The 12,316-nt window shown below is 41.1% G+C and overlaps 1 protein-coding gene across 2 annotated transcripts in view; it reads left to right on the top strand.

Annotated features, from left to right (window-relative positions):
* Positions 1-10,540, top strand: part of LOC115178295 (ankyrin repeat and SOCS box protein 2) — a 29,275-nt gene extending 18,735 nt beyond the window's left edge. For both annotated transcript variants that reach the window (XM_029739451.1, XM_029739524.1), the window contains exons 5-9: positions 1,243-1,488; positions 3,176-3,347; positions 3,449-4,046; positions 4,149-4,302; positions 9,774-10,540. In XM_029739451.1, coding sequence (XP_029595311.1) covers positions 1,243-1,488; positions 3,176-3,347; positions 3,449-4,046; positions 4,149-4,302; positions 9,774-9,922 — 1,319 coding nt within the window. In that variant the 3' untranslated portion in view covers positions 9,923-10,540. The remainder of the gene's footprint in view (positions 1-1,242; positions 1,489-3,175; positions 3,348-3,448; positions 4,047-4,148; positions 4,303-9,773) is intronic.
* The last annotated feature ends 1,776 nt before the right edge of the window (positions 10,541-12,316 follow it).

Below are 12,316 nucleotides of genomic sequence, written 5' to 3'. Positions count from 1 at the left end.
CAGCCCAGCAGCTACAGAGATGTGCTCCAACCAGTAACTGTCTATCATGTACACGAGAGGAAATAGACATGTTTAGAACTGATAATTGATCACATGGTGCAAGAATTAATGCTATTAATTGATTATTGAATGTTACTTGATGGACACAGCTTTTTGTACTACCAAAACACACTCAGCCTGCCTCTGCTCAAAACTTGAACTCGAGAACTAATTGTTCGGGGGCTGCTGCAGTTCGCTAACAATATTGTGCTAATCTCCCTCGCAGCATCAAGCAGAAGCCTTACAACTCACTCTGAATTCTTCCGCTGCTCTAACGTCCGTGGATGTAGCATAGCATTCGGGGCGGAGCACGGAGTTAGGGTAGCCAGGCAAGCCGAGCAGTGTCATTCCGCCAAGAGTGGTTCACAATCTAGTCCGGTTGTAACCCCAACTAGACCTCGTTTCAAAGGTATCAATAGACGGCACCAATAACAAGCCCCATATGGTGAACGAGAGACTTGTAGAATCATGATTCTTTCGATTTTGTAGTTCATAATTCGCCGGTAAGGGGTCCTGCGTGCTCTGAGCATTAGAAATTACTAGTAAGAGTATAAGTACAGCCCACAGAGAATAACTAGAAAAGTACTTGTTTCTCCAAAAATTCAAAGGGTAGTAGTGGTCCAGATTTGAACCCATGCCTACTTTGACATATGTATGCCATGGTCAGTAGCTGTACCTGCTGGACCACACAGGCACTGAGACAACCAAACATTTATTCTGCCTATTGGTTGCCTTCAACATATAATTGATATAAACACATTTTTTCCCCAAAAGAAAAGTACATCTACCCATACAAATACTGTCAATTTATTATAATCCACATAAGAATTCACACGAGACACGCAGTAGCCTGCATGCAGCCTACATAGGCTACTTGACTGACGCCCAGTGGACCTGCAGACTAATTTATTGTATAGCCTACAAACACCAATTCCAGCTGCCCACTGGCGGCGATTAAAAATATGAAATATACATTCAAATCCTCCTGCTGCAGGATTATTTTCCTCCTGCGACGAAATGGGTCATATTAAGATCCGACATCTGTAGGTGTTTGCTCTTGAGACCTGGAGACTTGCCTTAGCCCCAAGCTAGGTTACTGGTCATACTGGCGAAGTCCACCACTGTTACACAATCAGCTTATGTTTTACAAACAGCAATATCCAACCAAAATTACCAGTGCTGTTTGTCACAATGTGTTTTCAGCTTGCGAGAATCCCAATGTGGAGATTGTAGACCACCTCCTGAAGTATGGAGCCTCAGTACACAAGGCTTGTGTTCAGGGTGTGACACCTCTCCATGAAGCAGCCGGGCGTGCTAACGTGGAAATATGCCAGATGTTGTTGGAGGCCGGGGCCAAGCTTAATGCAGTCAATAATTACAGGATGGAACCTTTCTATATGGCAACACAGAATGGGGGAGTGGACGTGTTGAACTTCTTGATTAGCAAAGGTGAGTCATTTTCAAATTTTCACAAGCCAGCTTCAAGATTATTTTTAATTAATTGTTTTAAAGATGCAGTCTGGGATCTTAAGCACAACAAGTTCATAACATATTGAACCTGAACTCTTATGTCCAAACCCTTGTTGATGGGTTTCCTACATCTTGGAGAAAGTTTTATGTTCTTTACAATGGCATGAATAGAATTGAAAATAACCATTAACCTCTCTGGGGTATGTGGGACGCTAGCGTCCCACATACAACAAAAATCTCATAATTAAAATGTCTCAAACATACAACTATTATATCCCATTTTAAAGATACACTTCTCGTTAATCCAACCACATTGTCCGATTTCAAAACGGCTTTACGGCGAAAGCATAACATTAGATTATGTTAGGACAGCGCTGAGACAAGAAAAACCACAAAGCCATTTTCCAAACAAGGAGAGGCGTCACAAAAAACAGAAATACAGCTAAAACGAATCACTAACCTTTGACGATCTTCATCAGATGACACTCCCAGGACTCAATGTTACACAATACATGTATGTTTTGTTCGATAAAGTTCATATTTATATCCAAAAACCCCATCTTACATTGGCGTGTAATGTTCAGAAAATGTGTTGCCTCCAAAACTTCCGGTGAATGAGCACATCAATTTACAAAAATACTCATCATAAATATTGATAAAATGTACAACAGTTATTGAAAGAATTATAGATACACTTCTCCATAATGCAACCGCTGTGTCAGCTTTACAGCGAAAGCACATTGTTCAAGTACAGAGCTCAGCCATCAAAGCAAGCTATACAGTTACCCGCCAAGTTCTGGAGTCAACAAAACTCAGAAATAGTATTATAAATCTTCACTTACCTTTGCTGATCTTCGTCGGAATGCACTCCCAGGACTCCCACTTCCACAAGAAATGTTTGTTTTGTTCGATAAACTCCATATTTATGTCCAAATACCTCCGTTTTGTTGGCGCATTCAGATCACTATTCCAAAGGCATAATGCGCGAGTGCGAAACCCGAGACGAAAAGTAAAAAAGTTCCATTACCGTTCGTAGAAACATGTCAAACGATGTTTACAATCAATCCTTAGGGTCTTTTTTATCATAAATATTAGATAATATTCCAACCGGACAATAGCGTATTCATTACAGAGGAAAAGAAGGAACGGTGTGCCTGCGTAACCGCGCAGTAAACAACTCATTGGTCTCAGGCAGTCATCTTGTTGAGTCAGCTCTTGTTCTCTCCCCAGTAACAGTAGAAGCATGAAACAAGGTTATAAAGACTGTTGACATCTAGTGGAAGCCTTAGGAAGTACAAAATGAACTGTATAGGCAATCACTTGAAAAACTACAAACCTCAGATTTCCACACTTCCTGGTTGGATTTTTCTCAGGTTTTTGCCTGCCATATGAGTTCTGTTATACTCACAGACATCATTCAAACAGTTTTAGAAACTTCAGAGTGTTTTCTATCCAAATCTACTAATAATATGCATATCCTACCCTCTGAGCCTGAGTAGCAGGCAGTTTACTACGGGCACGCTTTTCATCCGGACGTCAAAATACTGCCCCCTACCCTAGAGAAGTTAAGCATGCAGACCATCTGTTGCTGGTGATGTTGCGGTGTTGCCAGTTTTCCTTTATTTCAACATTGTATAAATGTTGTGTTTGCTCTTGTGTATTGTAGGTGCTGATATAAACTGCCAGGCAAGGGATGGGGAAACACCTCTGTATGAGGCAAGTAAGAATGGTTACAAGGAAGTTGTGGAACTGCTTCTATCTCATAAAGCAGATGTTAACCGAGCAACCAAGTCTGGCCTCCTGCCTCTTCATATTGCTGTCCAGAAAGGACATTTTGAGTGAGTTCAATTAATTGATTGATTGGTTAATTTAAAGCATTGGTTTCTCTACAAGCAAAACATTTCCCTTTCAATTTGATCCCTGTGCTTCCCTTCTGTAGCATTGTGTCCATGCTGATCCCTGCCACCAGCAAGGTCAAAGTTCAATGCAGTGGCATCAGTCCCCTCCACCTGGCTGCCGAGCACAACCGGGACTGGATCCTGGAGATCCTTATCGAGGCAGGCTATGACGTCAATTTCCAGCTCGCAGAAGACCGATCCAAAATGTATGAGGACCATCGCAGCACAGCACTCTACTTTGCTGTCTCCAACAGCAACCTAGAAGCCGCTGAAATGCTTCTGGATGCAGGCGCTAACCCCAACCTTGACATGTTCAACCCTCTTCTTATCGCTGTGAGGCAGGGTTACATGGAAATGATCACCGCTCTGGTGGAGCATGGAGCTAACATGAATGCGTCCATCCCCACACACCCCTGCTCCTTCCCGGCAGTGGTCATGCTCGGTATGAAGTATCTGCACATCCTGAACTATCTGAAGTATCTGATGTCCAATGGCTGTGATGCCCTTTCCTGTTTTGATTGCACATATGGCAGCAAGCCACACCCACCCCTGAAAACTTCAAGAAGGGTCAGCATCTTCGGCGAAACTGTGCGCTACGTTACTGATGAGGACGAAGCTCGACGCAACACTTGCGTCCAGGTAGGTTGGGTTAATGTGCAATGTAGATGGTTTGCTGGTCCATTAGTTTACAATTCCATCTCGGGTTGTTCTTTGAATCCAATTTGAGCCTTTCATTTTCAGTTCTGTGAGGCAATATCCGATCCGACAATTAGCCACTGGGCAGGACCCATCATAGATGTGCTCCTGGATTACGTTGGCCACGTGAACCTCTGCTCCCGGCTGATCGAGAACCTGGATAGCTACAGTGACTGGGCAGGGATCAAGGTGAAAGCAAGTAAGTGAGCTTACACCATAGAGTTACACAATATACCGAAACTTCAGTTCTCAATGTTAGACCCTGAAAATGGGTACTAGAATTTTTGTTACTTTTGTTACTACTGTCAAACTGTAGCATACAAGCCAATGTACCAATTATAGCGTGAGCGCATCGTGCCTGCTCCACTTAGGCTGCACTAGGAGTCTGGGCTGCATCATGTTAGCTCCCCATTCATGCTGCACAGAGGTTACCACACTTGAATGATGCAACATGGCATGTAGAAATATTTAAACTGTTCATTCCTGTTTGCAAAGCAATGTCCATACAGGCTAGAACACTTTACAATGCAAGAAGATGCCGGTAGCTTTCAGCTTTGTAGACTAACTTTCCTTGCCTAGTACTGATAATACGCAAACCATAACTCAAAATGTGCTGATTTCAAGGCTGATTGGCACCAAAACTTTATTAATTAACTTAATTGTTCTCTCGCTCACGCCTCTCCCAAAGATGATCTATTGCCTCAGCGAACTGACTCTGATTAATCAGATGTGTGTGGCAATAGCTAACTAATAAACATTAGGTTGCAATAACCATTAGGTTACCACTAGATTAACTGGCTAAGCTAGCTAGCTGCAGTGTCAACCGTGTAGCTAGCTAACGTTAGCTAGATCAACGGGTCAGTCCACCGCAGCTTTCTCTCCCTCTCCCTCTCTCTCTCTCTCTCTGTGCATCTCTCTCTCTCTCTCTCTCTCTCTCTATGCATCTCTCTCTGTGCATCTAAATGTCAATTTGTTTAACATTCAAATAAATGATTACTATTATTTTGTTATGTACTTAGATTGGTAATAACAAAGTCAAGTTGATTGTATGATTGTAAAATTGGATGATTGGACACGGCAGGAGTCGCGGACGTGAAACAAAATTGCGTTATGGCCGGCATCTCACAAACCCACGAGTCTAACAGCGGCGTCTAAATGCCTACTTGTGTTGCCATTTGCTGTTGGTCTACTGAGCCTGACTCTGAGCTGGGGTAGTTTGTTTCACGTCTCACTGGACCTTGCCCTGGGCTGCAACTTGCATGTGGGCGGAGTTAGCCGGTTGAGATAGTGGTGAATGTGCTGCTAACAAGGAAAACCGGGGGGTAAATCCGGGGGGTGCATGCTAACATAAAGAACAAACAACTGTTCATGATTTGACTTGGTCGCAAAGATGCAGGCGCACTCAGATCAAGAATTTTAAGCATTCTGAGCTTTGATAAATGCTGTGAATGCAATATAAGTGGGTAAGTGCTAATTTACAAAATAAAAGGGTGAGTAAACACTATCTAGCTAGCACCGATTGGTGCTTATTTGACAAAGTTAGAGTCGTTCAAGTGAAGACCGCCCGCGTCATCGGCGTGCCATGAAGGCGTCACTCTCTGACCAAATATGGTGTCCTGTAGGATATACTACACCCCTAATGATATAGTGAAGTCTCGTTATGTTCTAGGATCTCTGAGGAATACATACGAATGCAATTTGACGAGTTGAAACAACGTTTAGGGTGAGATTTTCACAAATTGAACGAGTGGAAATACAAAATCGATCGTGCATGATATATGGACCTTTTTAGGATATGAAAAAGGATTTTATCTAACAAAACGACACTTCATGTTATCTCTGGGATCCTTTGGATGATAAATCAGAGCAAGATTTAAGAATGTAAGTATACATTTCACCTTCAGAGGTGAATTTATCAAACCTATCACGGTGAAAAAGTGTTTTGTTGTTAGGAGCTCTCCTCAAACAATAGCATGGCATTTTTTCGCAGTAATAGCTACTGTAAATTGGACAGTGCAGTTATATTAACAAGAATTTAAGCTTTCAGCCGATATAAGACACTTATATGTACCGACATTTGTTGTTTCTCCAAAATCTGCGATCTTGACACAAGGCGCTGCAAGATTTACAACTGTCCCATGAACGGGGGGAGAAACAAGATTCTATGGTCTGATGAAACAAATATTGAACTCTTTGGCTTGAAAGCCAAGCATCATGTCTGGAGGAAACTTGGCACCATCCCTACGTGAAGAATGTTGGTGGCAGCATCATGCTGTGGGGATGTTTTTTTTGTGACTGGGAGACTAGTCAGGATCGAGGCAAAGATGAACTGAGCAAAGTACAGAGAGCTCCTTGATGAAAACCTGTTCCAGAGCGCTCAGGACCTTAGACTGGGGGCGAAGATTCACCTTCCAACAATACAACTACCCTAAGCACACAGCCAAGGTAGGAGTGGCTTCGGGACAAGTCTCTGAATGTCCTTGAGTGGCCCAGCCAGAGCCCAGACTTAAACAGATCAAACATCTCTGGAGAGACCTGAAAATAGCTGTCCAGCAACTCTCCCCATCCAACCTGACAGAGCTTGAGAGGATCTTTAGAGAAGAATGGCAGAAACTTCTCAAATACAGATGTACCAAGCTTGTAGCGTCGTACCCAAGAAGACTCAATGCCGTAATCGCTGCCATGGGTGCTTCAACAAAGTACAGAGTAAAGGGTCTGAATACATATGTAAATGTACATTTCCATTTTTAAAATTTCTAAAAACCTGTTTTTGCTTTGTCATTATGGGGTATTGCGTGTAGGTTGATGAGGGGGAAAAACGATGTAATTAATTTTAGAGTAAGGCTGTAACGCAATTGAACTAAATGTGCAAAAAGTCAAGCAAGCGGTCTGAATACTTTCAGAAGGCACTGTAAATAAATGTTTTATATATAGAGACCCGTTTCAAAGGACAACTAGACCCGTTCCATATAGACCTGGTCCGATCCAAACCTGGTCTGATCCAATCCGAGTGAGGGAAGCAGGGGGGCCTTACTGTGTATGTAGGCTACTGTGAGTGTGAGCAAGTGACACGGTGTGCAGGGAGGAGGGAGAGAAGAAGATAGCAACCAAACAAGCCAACTCGCACTATAGTACACTAATAGTTGCAATAGTTAGGTTATTTCTCATCCAATATGATTACGTAGGAGCTGTCTTGACTGCGTCAAACCAGAAAAAGCTAGTTAAGCTAGCTAGCTAGGCTAATTGAGACTGCATGCACTTTCTCGTCCTACACAGTTACAAACAGCAACAACTCCATTCAAAATATAAAGTTAGCAGCCTACCTGTTGGTCATTGTAGCCTAACCTTCTCTTTTAAATTTTAATTCCATCCCTTTAATTCCATCTTCCGTTGATTAGATATCTCCTAACTTTTGCTACATATAGAGGCTCTATGTCTGTAGCCTATTGCCGCTTTGATGACTTATGATTGGCCAAACAAGCTACACGTGCCACTCTCGTGAAAAGCAAAAGCAAGAGCAGCAGCATAAATGACGGTGATCCTAATGCTTTGTACAGTCAGTGTACATAGAACTACATTTACATTACAATTTAGCCATTCAGCAGACGCTCCCATCCATAGTGACCTACAGCTAGTGCTTTCATCTTACGATAGCCTAGGGAGACATCCACATATCCCAGTCATATCCCAACCACGTATCGCATACATAATACAATGCAAAATACAATACAAAATGCTTAAAAATGTCTGTGTCTATTCACAGTTCCCGTCGTGTGGTAATGTATTCTTTCAGTTTTCTGAATCCGTTTTTATTGCTAGCTTGAGTTACCTGGGGTGGTAGAGTTCCATTTAGTCATGAATTTATTTAATACTGTGTGTTTCCCAGCCTCTGTTCTGGACCTGGAGACTGTGAAGAGACCTCTGGTTGCATGTCTTGTGTGATACCGATGAGTATCCAAACTGTGTGCCAACTGCTTTAACAGACAGTTCAGTACCTTCAACATATCAACACCTCACACAAAGACCAATAGTGATGCCGTCAATCTCTCCTCAACTTTGAGCCCAGAGAGATTGACATGCAGGTCATTTACATTCGCCCTCCATGTACATCTAAGAGCAATATGTGTTGCTTTGTTTTGGAACAACTGTAATTTGCTTATGTCCTTCTTTGCCGCACCTGACCACACAGCTGAACAGTAGTCTAGGTGCAACAAAACTATGGTAAGGGTTAGAGCAAGGGCAAGGGTAGGGGTTAAGGTTAGGGTTTAGGGTAGGAATGTCCCAAGGATTCAAGATAGCACTGACCATCTGTAAATGCTTAGTGGGATCTCATTGCTTGCTTATGTTACCTGTGCTCAGTGAAAATAAAATGACATACTTCTAACTTGGTTAGGTATAAATGAGACCGTTTTTAAACATCAACTGTTTTAGACAAAACAAATTTAACCAAGCAAGATAAATAAACGTTCAATCAAAACTGATTACGTGGTTGCTGCAGGGTTAGCAGCGTAATGGTTAGCGTTACCACCCGGAGACCGGGAAATTGGGGATTGAAATAGCAGGACACTGTAAAGTCTATTATCCCGCTGAAGAGTATGAATCAGGCTGTTTGAGAAGTTTAAATCCTAAGCAACCTTCCTACACATAGTTTGAAGTACAATAGACCAGCATAGCTACAGTTGTACACCAAAGCTGTGTGCTAGAAAACCTTGGTAAAGCATGGGTGGTGCCCATGTGAATTTCCTTTATTTTTCAGGCTTCAAACCAATGCCTACTTCTCACTTAAAACACAGTTTTTTTGTTTTTAATCATAGGTAATGAATGTGCAGGGGACTTCTGACCACAAATACTACAGACTTTGTGGTGCAGCAAAAATATAACTGTATCCCTATACAGAGATTGTGAGTTCAAATCCCAGCTGGGGTGATAATGAAAAGTCAGTACTAAGGGATCATGTAAAATGTGAGCATATTTTGATTGATAATTATTATTTTTTTACTATTTTAGCTGAACAGCATACCACTTACCTTAAACCCCCATACGATTTCATTACTTTACTTATAATGGATTGGGACACCTGGAACCATCACGAGATGTCCTGACGACTGGTAAAACAAATGTCCAAACATGGTCCTCAATGACATCCTGGTAACTTACAAGGAACTAGACAAAGGTCCCCCAGAGAACATTCCCTTTGGACCATCATGCAACATCCTAATAACTAGTAAAATGTAAATCCTGAAAAGGTCCTGAAATGGTCCTTAGTGATGTCCTGGTAACTTTCAGGGAACTACACAAAGGTCCCCAGGGAACATTCCCTTGGGACCATCATGCAACATCCCCTTGGCCATCATGAAACGTCCCCTTGTGGTCATTGAATGGCCCATGGATAACGTCCTATCAGAACCAAGTAGGAACCTTTTCGAAACGTTCACTACTGGGAACTGCGACCAAACCGGAACCTGTGCTGAACGTCTTCAGGCTAATGTCATGTTTTAATATTCCTAGAACCTTCTCAGAACGTCAGTGGGATAACGTCTTGCCAAAACTATTAAAGGGACCTATTGGGAACATAGCCAAATGTCCTTAGATGTTCCCCTGCTTGCTGAGATACTACAGTACTATAATTTTTTTCATGTTGGTTAATAAGCAACTTCTTTGCACTTTCAGTGCCACCACATTCACTGATGCAGTTGTGCAGACTGAAGATCCATCAGCAGGTTGGAATCCCCAGACTGAGGCACATCGACACCCTGCCCCTCCCACCAACACTAATCAAGTTCCTCAACTATACAAAGCGAAATTCAGAGGATGTCTAGGAATTTATTTTTGTTTTGTTGACTCTAAGTCCACAGATTCCGTGACTTGTTTTCAATAAATGTGATTGTTTTGCATATTGTAAGCCAGTTGAGATGAAGGGGGAATGTTTCTTTGCACAGTTGTGTACTGCATAATAGGCTTGATTTGATATTACAATGGCAGGCTTAACATTCGAATGAATCTATTGTAAATTATGTGTAAATGTGTATGTACTTGTAGGTGTTTGGTTAGCAACAGCAACTCTGACTCTTATTGATTACTAAATTAATTGTTTACCCTGCGCAGTGAGATTTTTTTTGTTTACTTGGGTACAGTGAATTTGCCTGTATCAGAAAATAAACCACAGCTTTGAATGCTTCTCAGGCAATCAGATGGTTTGGCTGGAACTATCCGTGATATCATTGAATATAGTGATTTTGGTACTGCATTGTGTACAAAGGTCTTGTTGCCACAGGTGGGTGGAACTATTTCAGTGTTTAATGTAAAAAAAAAAAAAAGTACATTTTTCTATGAATACTGCAGATTTATCGACAAATTTATTATTACTCATGTAATGCTAATGATATCATCAGTACTTGCTTGAAGACAATGTCAAACACTATAAATAAAGGCTTAAAGGAAAACTATCTTCATTAGTCCACTGTTGATACAGTCCCAAAATGTTTTGCATGTCAGCAGTCAAGTTTTTAAGATATTGGACTTCCAAGAAGCAATATGTCACTGGCCACATCATCATGTTGATGCAGAATGGTCAGATGACATAAAAATGTAGCTCTTTGACCTCGCACAACAGTGGAAGTTTGGCATAGAAATAAGGATGCATTAGCATAAAAATATGATGGTGGATCTTTGATATGAACGGTTTGAATGTGTTCGCATTCGAGAAGTCAAAGAAATTATCCTGATAGCTGAAAGTGCACTATTTACTTACTTAGTCCCATTCGATTATCAATGAAATACATATAATGCATGGCTGGCTACTGCTGCCTGCATTTGAGCCTATTCCAGACACAGATTTAGGTAATTCACTTGCCCCATATATTTGTCATAATATTTTTTACTGATCTGTCGCTTTCTAAATATTTGCATGGGTTTAGCTCAGGTCATAATGACAAAGACATTGGGGGAAATGAGAGGGAGGGGGAGCTATGCTTGCTCAAATCCAATTGTGACAGGAAGCGTAACCTGCACCCCATACATTTCTTTACAGACAGCCAAACTAGCCAATTGAGTTATTTAGATTGCACAGCGCAACACAGTTTTAGTGACAGAGAGATGCGTGCTGGCAGCTGTAAATTACTTAATCCTGATCAAGTATAAATACAAAAATGTGTCGTACCGTAATCATATTCGAAAAATTCTCCATATCCGTTACAATGCTCATTTTGTCCGAGTACTCAGCACACCCCTACTAAAAAGGGGAATTTTGACCGCACACAACAGTGGAAGTTTGGCATAGAAATAAGGATGCATTAGCATAAAAATATGGTGATGGATCGTTGATATGAACGGTTTGAATGTGTTCGCATTCGAGAAGTCAAAGAAATGATCCTGACAGCTGAAAGTGCACTATTTACTTACTTATTCCTATTTGATTATCAACGAAATAGGCAAACAAATAATGCATGGCTGGCTACTGCTAGCCTGAAGAAAAATTGTGTGACTTGCTTCAGCTGGTCAAAAGTATTGTTATAGTAGTCGAAGAAGAAACTCTGAGACTGTCCATCTAAATAGTGTGAATGGGTTATTGCTTTAGCAAATGTTGGTTACAGACATAACATTGTTGAATTAATGTTTGTAAGATTTGTTTTGTCACTTTACATTAAGTTAACTTTTAATCCAATATCTAATTGGAGAAGAATGTTTACTCAAGTAAACAGCAACTGACAAGTTAGTTGTTTTCTATTTTGATATAATTTACAAAATAATGTTCAGAATAGGCATACAAATTTTCACACTTATATTACCACTTTAATACAGTAGGTAAAAGTAGAAATTGTGAACTGCCTTTCATTGCTTGTTCTGCATTACAACAATTTCTTAGGCGAGTACTGAACTAACCCCTAACCTTAGTATAAAGGTCAGTATTGATTTAACCCCTAAGCTCTACACTCAACGTGGTATTAAAAGACTGACGACACGACTGTAACTGTAGTGGCTGGTATTCTGGAATCCAGCCTGTGGGGTATCTATGACCTTCCCCTCATACGAAAATAAATGCAAAGTGCCCTCGGATCAAAATGAAACAAACACATGACGCAGATTGACCTGCCAACAAAATGGGAAGAAGTCAACCTTGTCGATAAACTTGACCCTTTTTCCATGGATTTGTTTGTCTAAAAATAAGAAACAGGCATTCGCAATAAACACCTCTTTCCATTACATTGATTGTA

The sequence above is a fragment of the Salmo trutta genome, chromosome 1 (genome assembly GCF_901001165.1).
Source record: "Salmo trutta chromosome 1, fSalTru1.1, whole genome shotgun sequence".
Lineage (NCBI taxonomy): Eukaryota > Metazoa > Chordata > Actinopteri > Salmoniformes > Salmonidae > Salmo > Salmo trutta.
The sequence above is the reverse complement of the archived record's forward strand: the minus strand, read 5'-3'. Positions and strand labels throughout refer to the sequence as shown.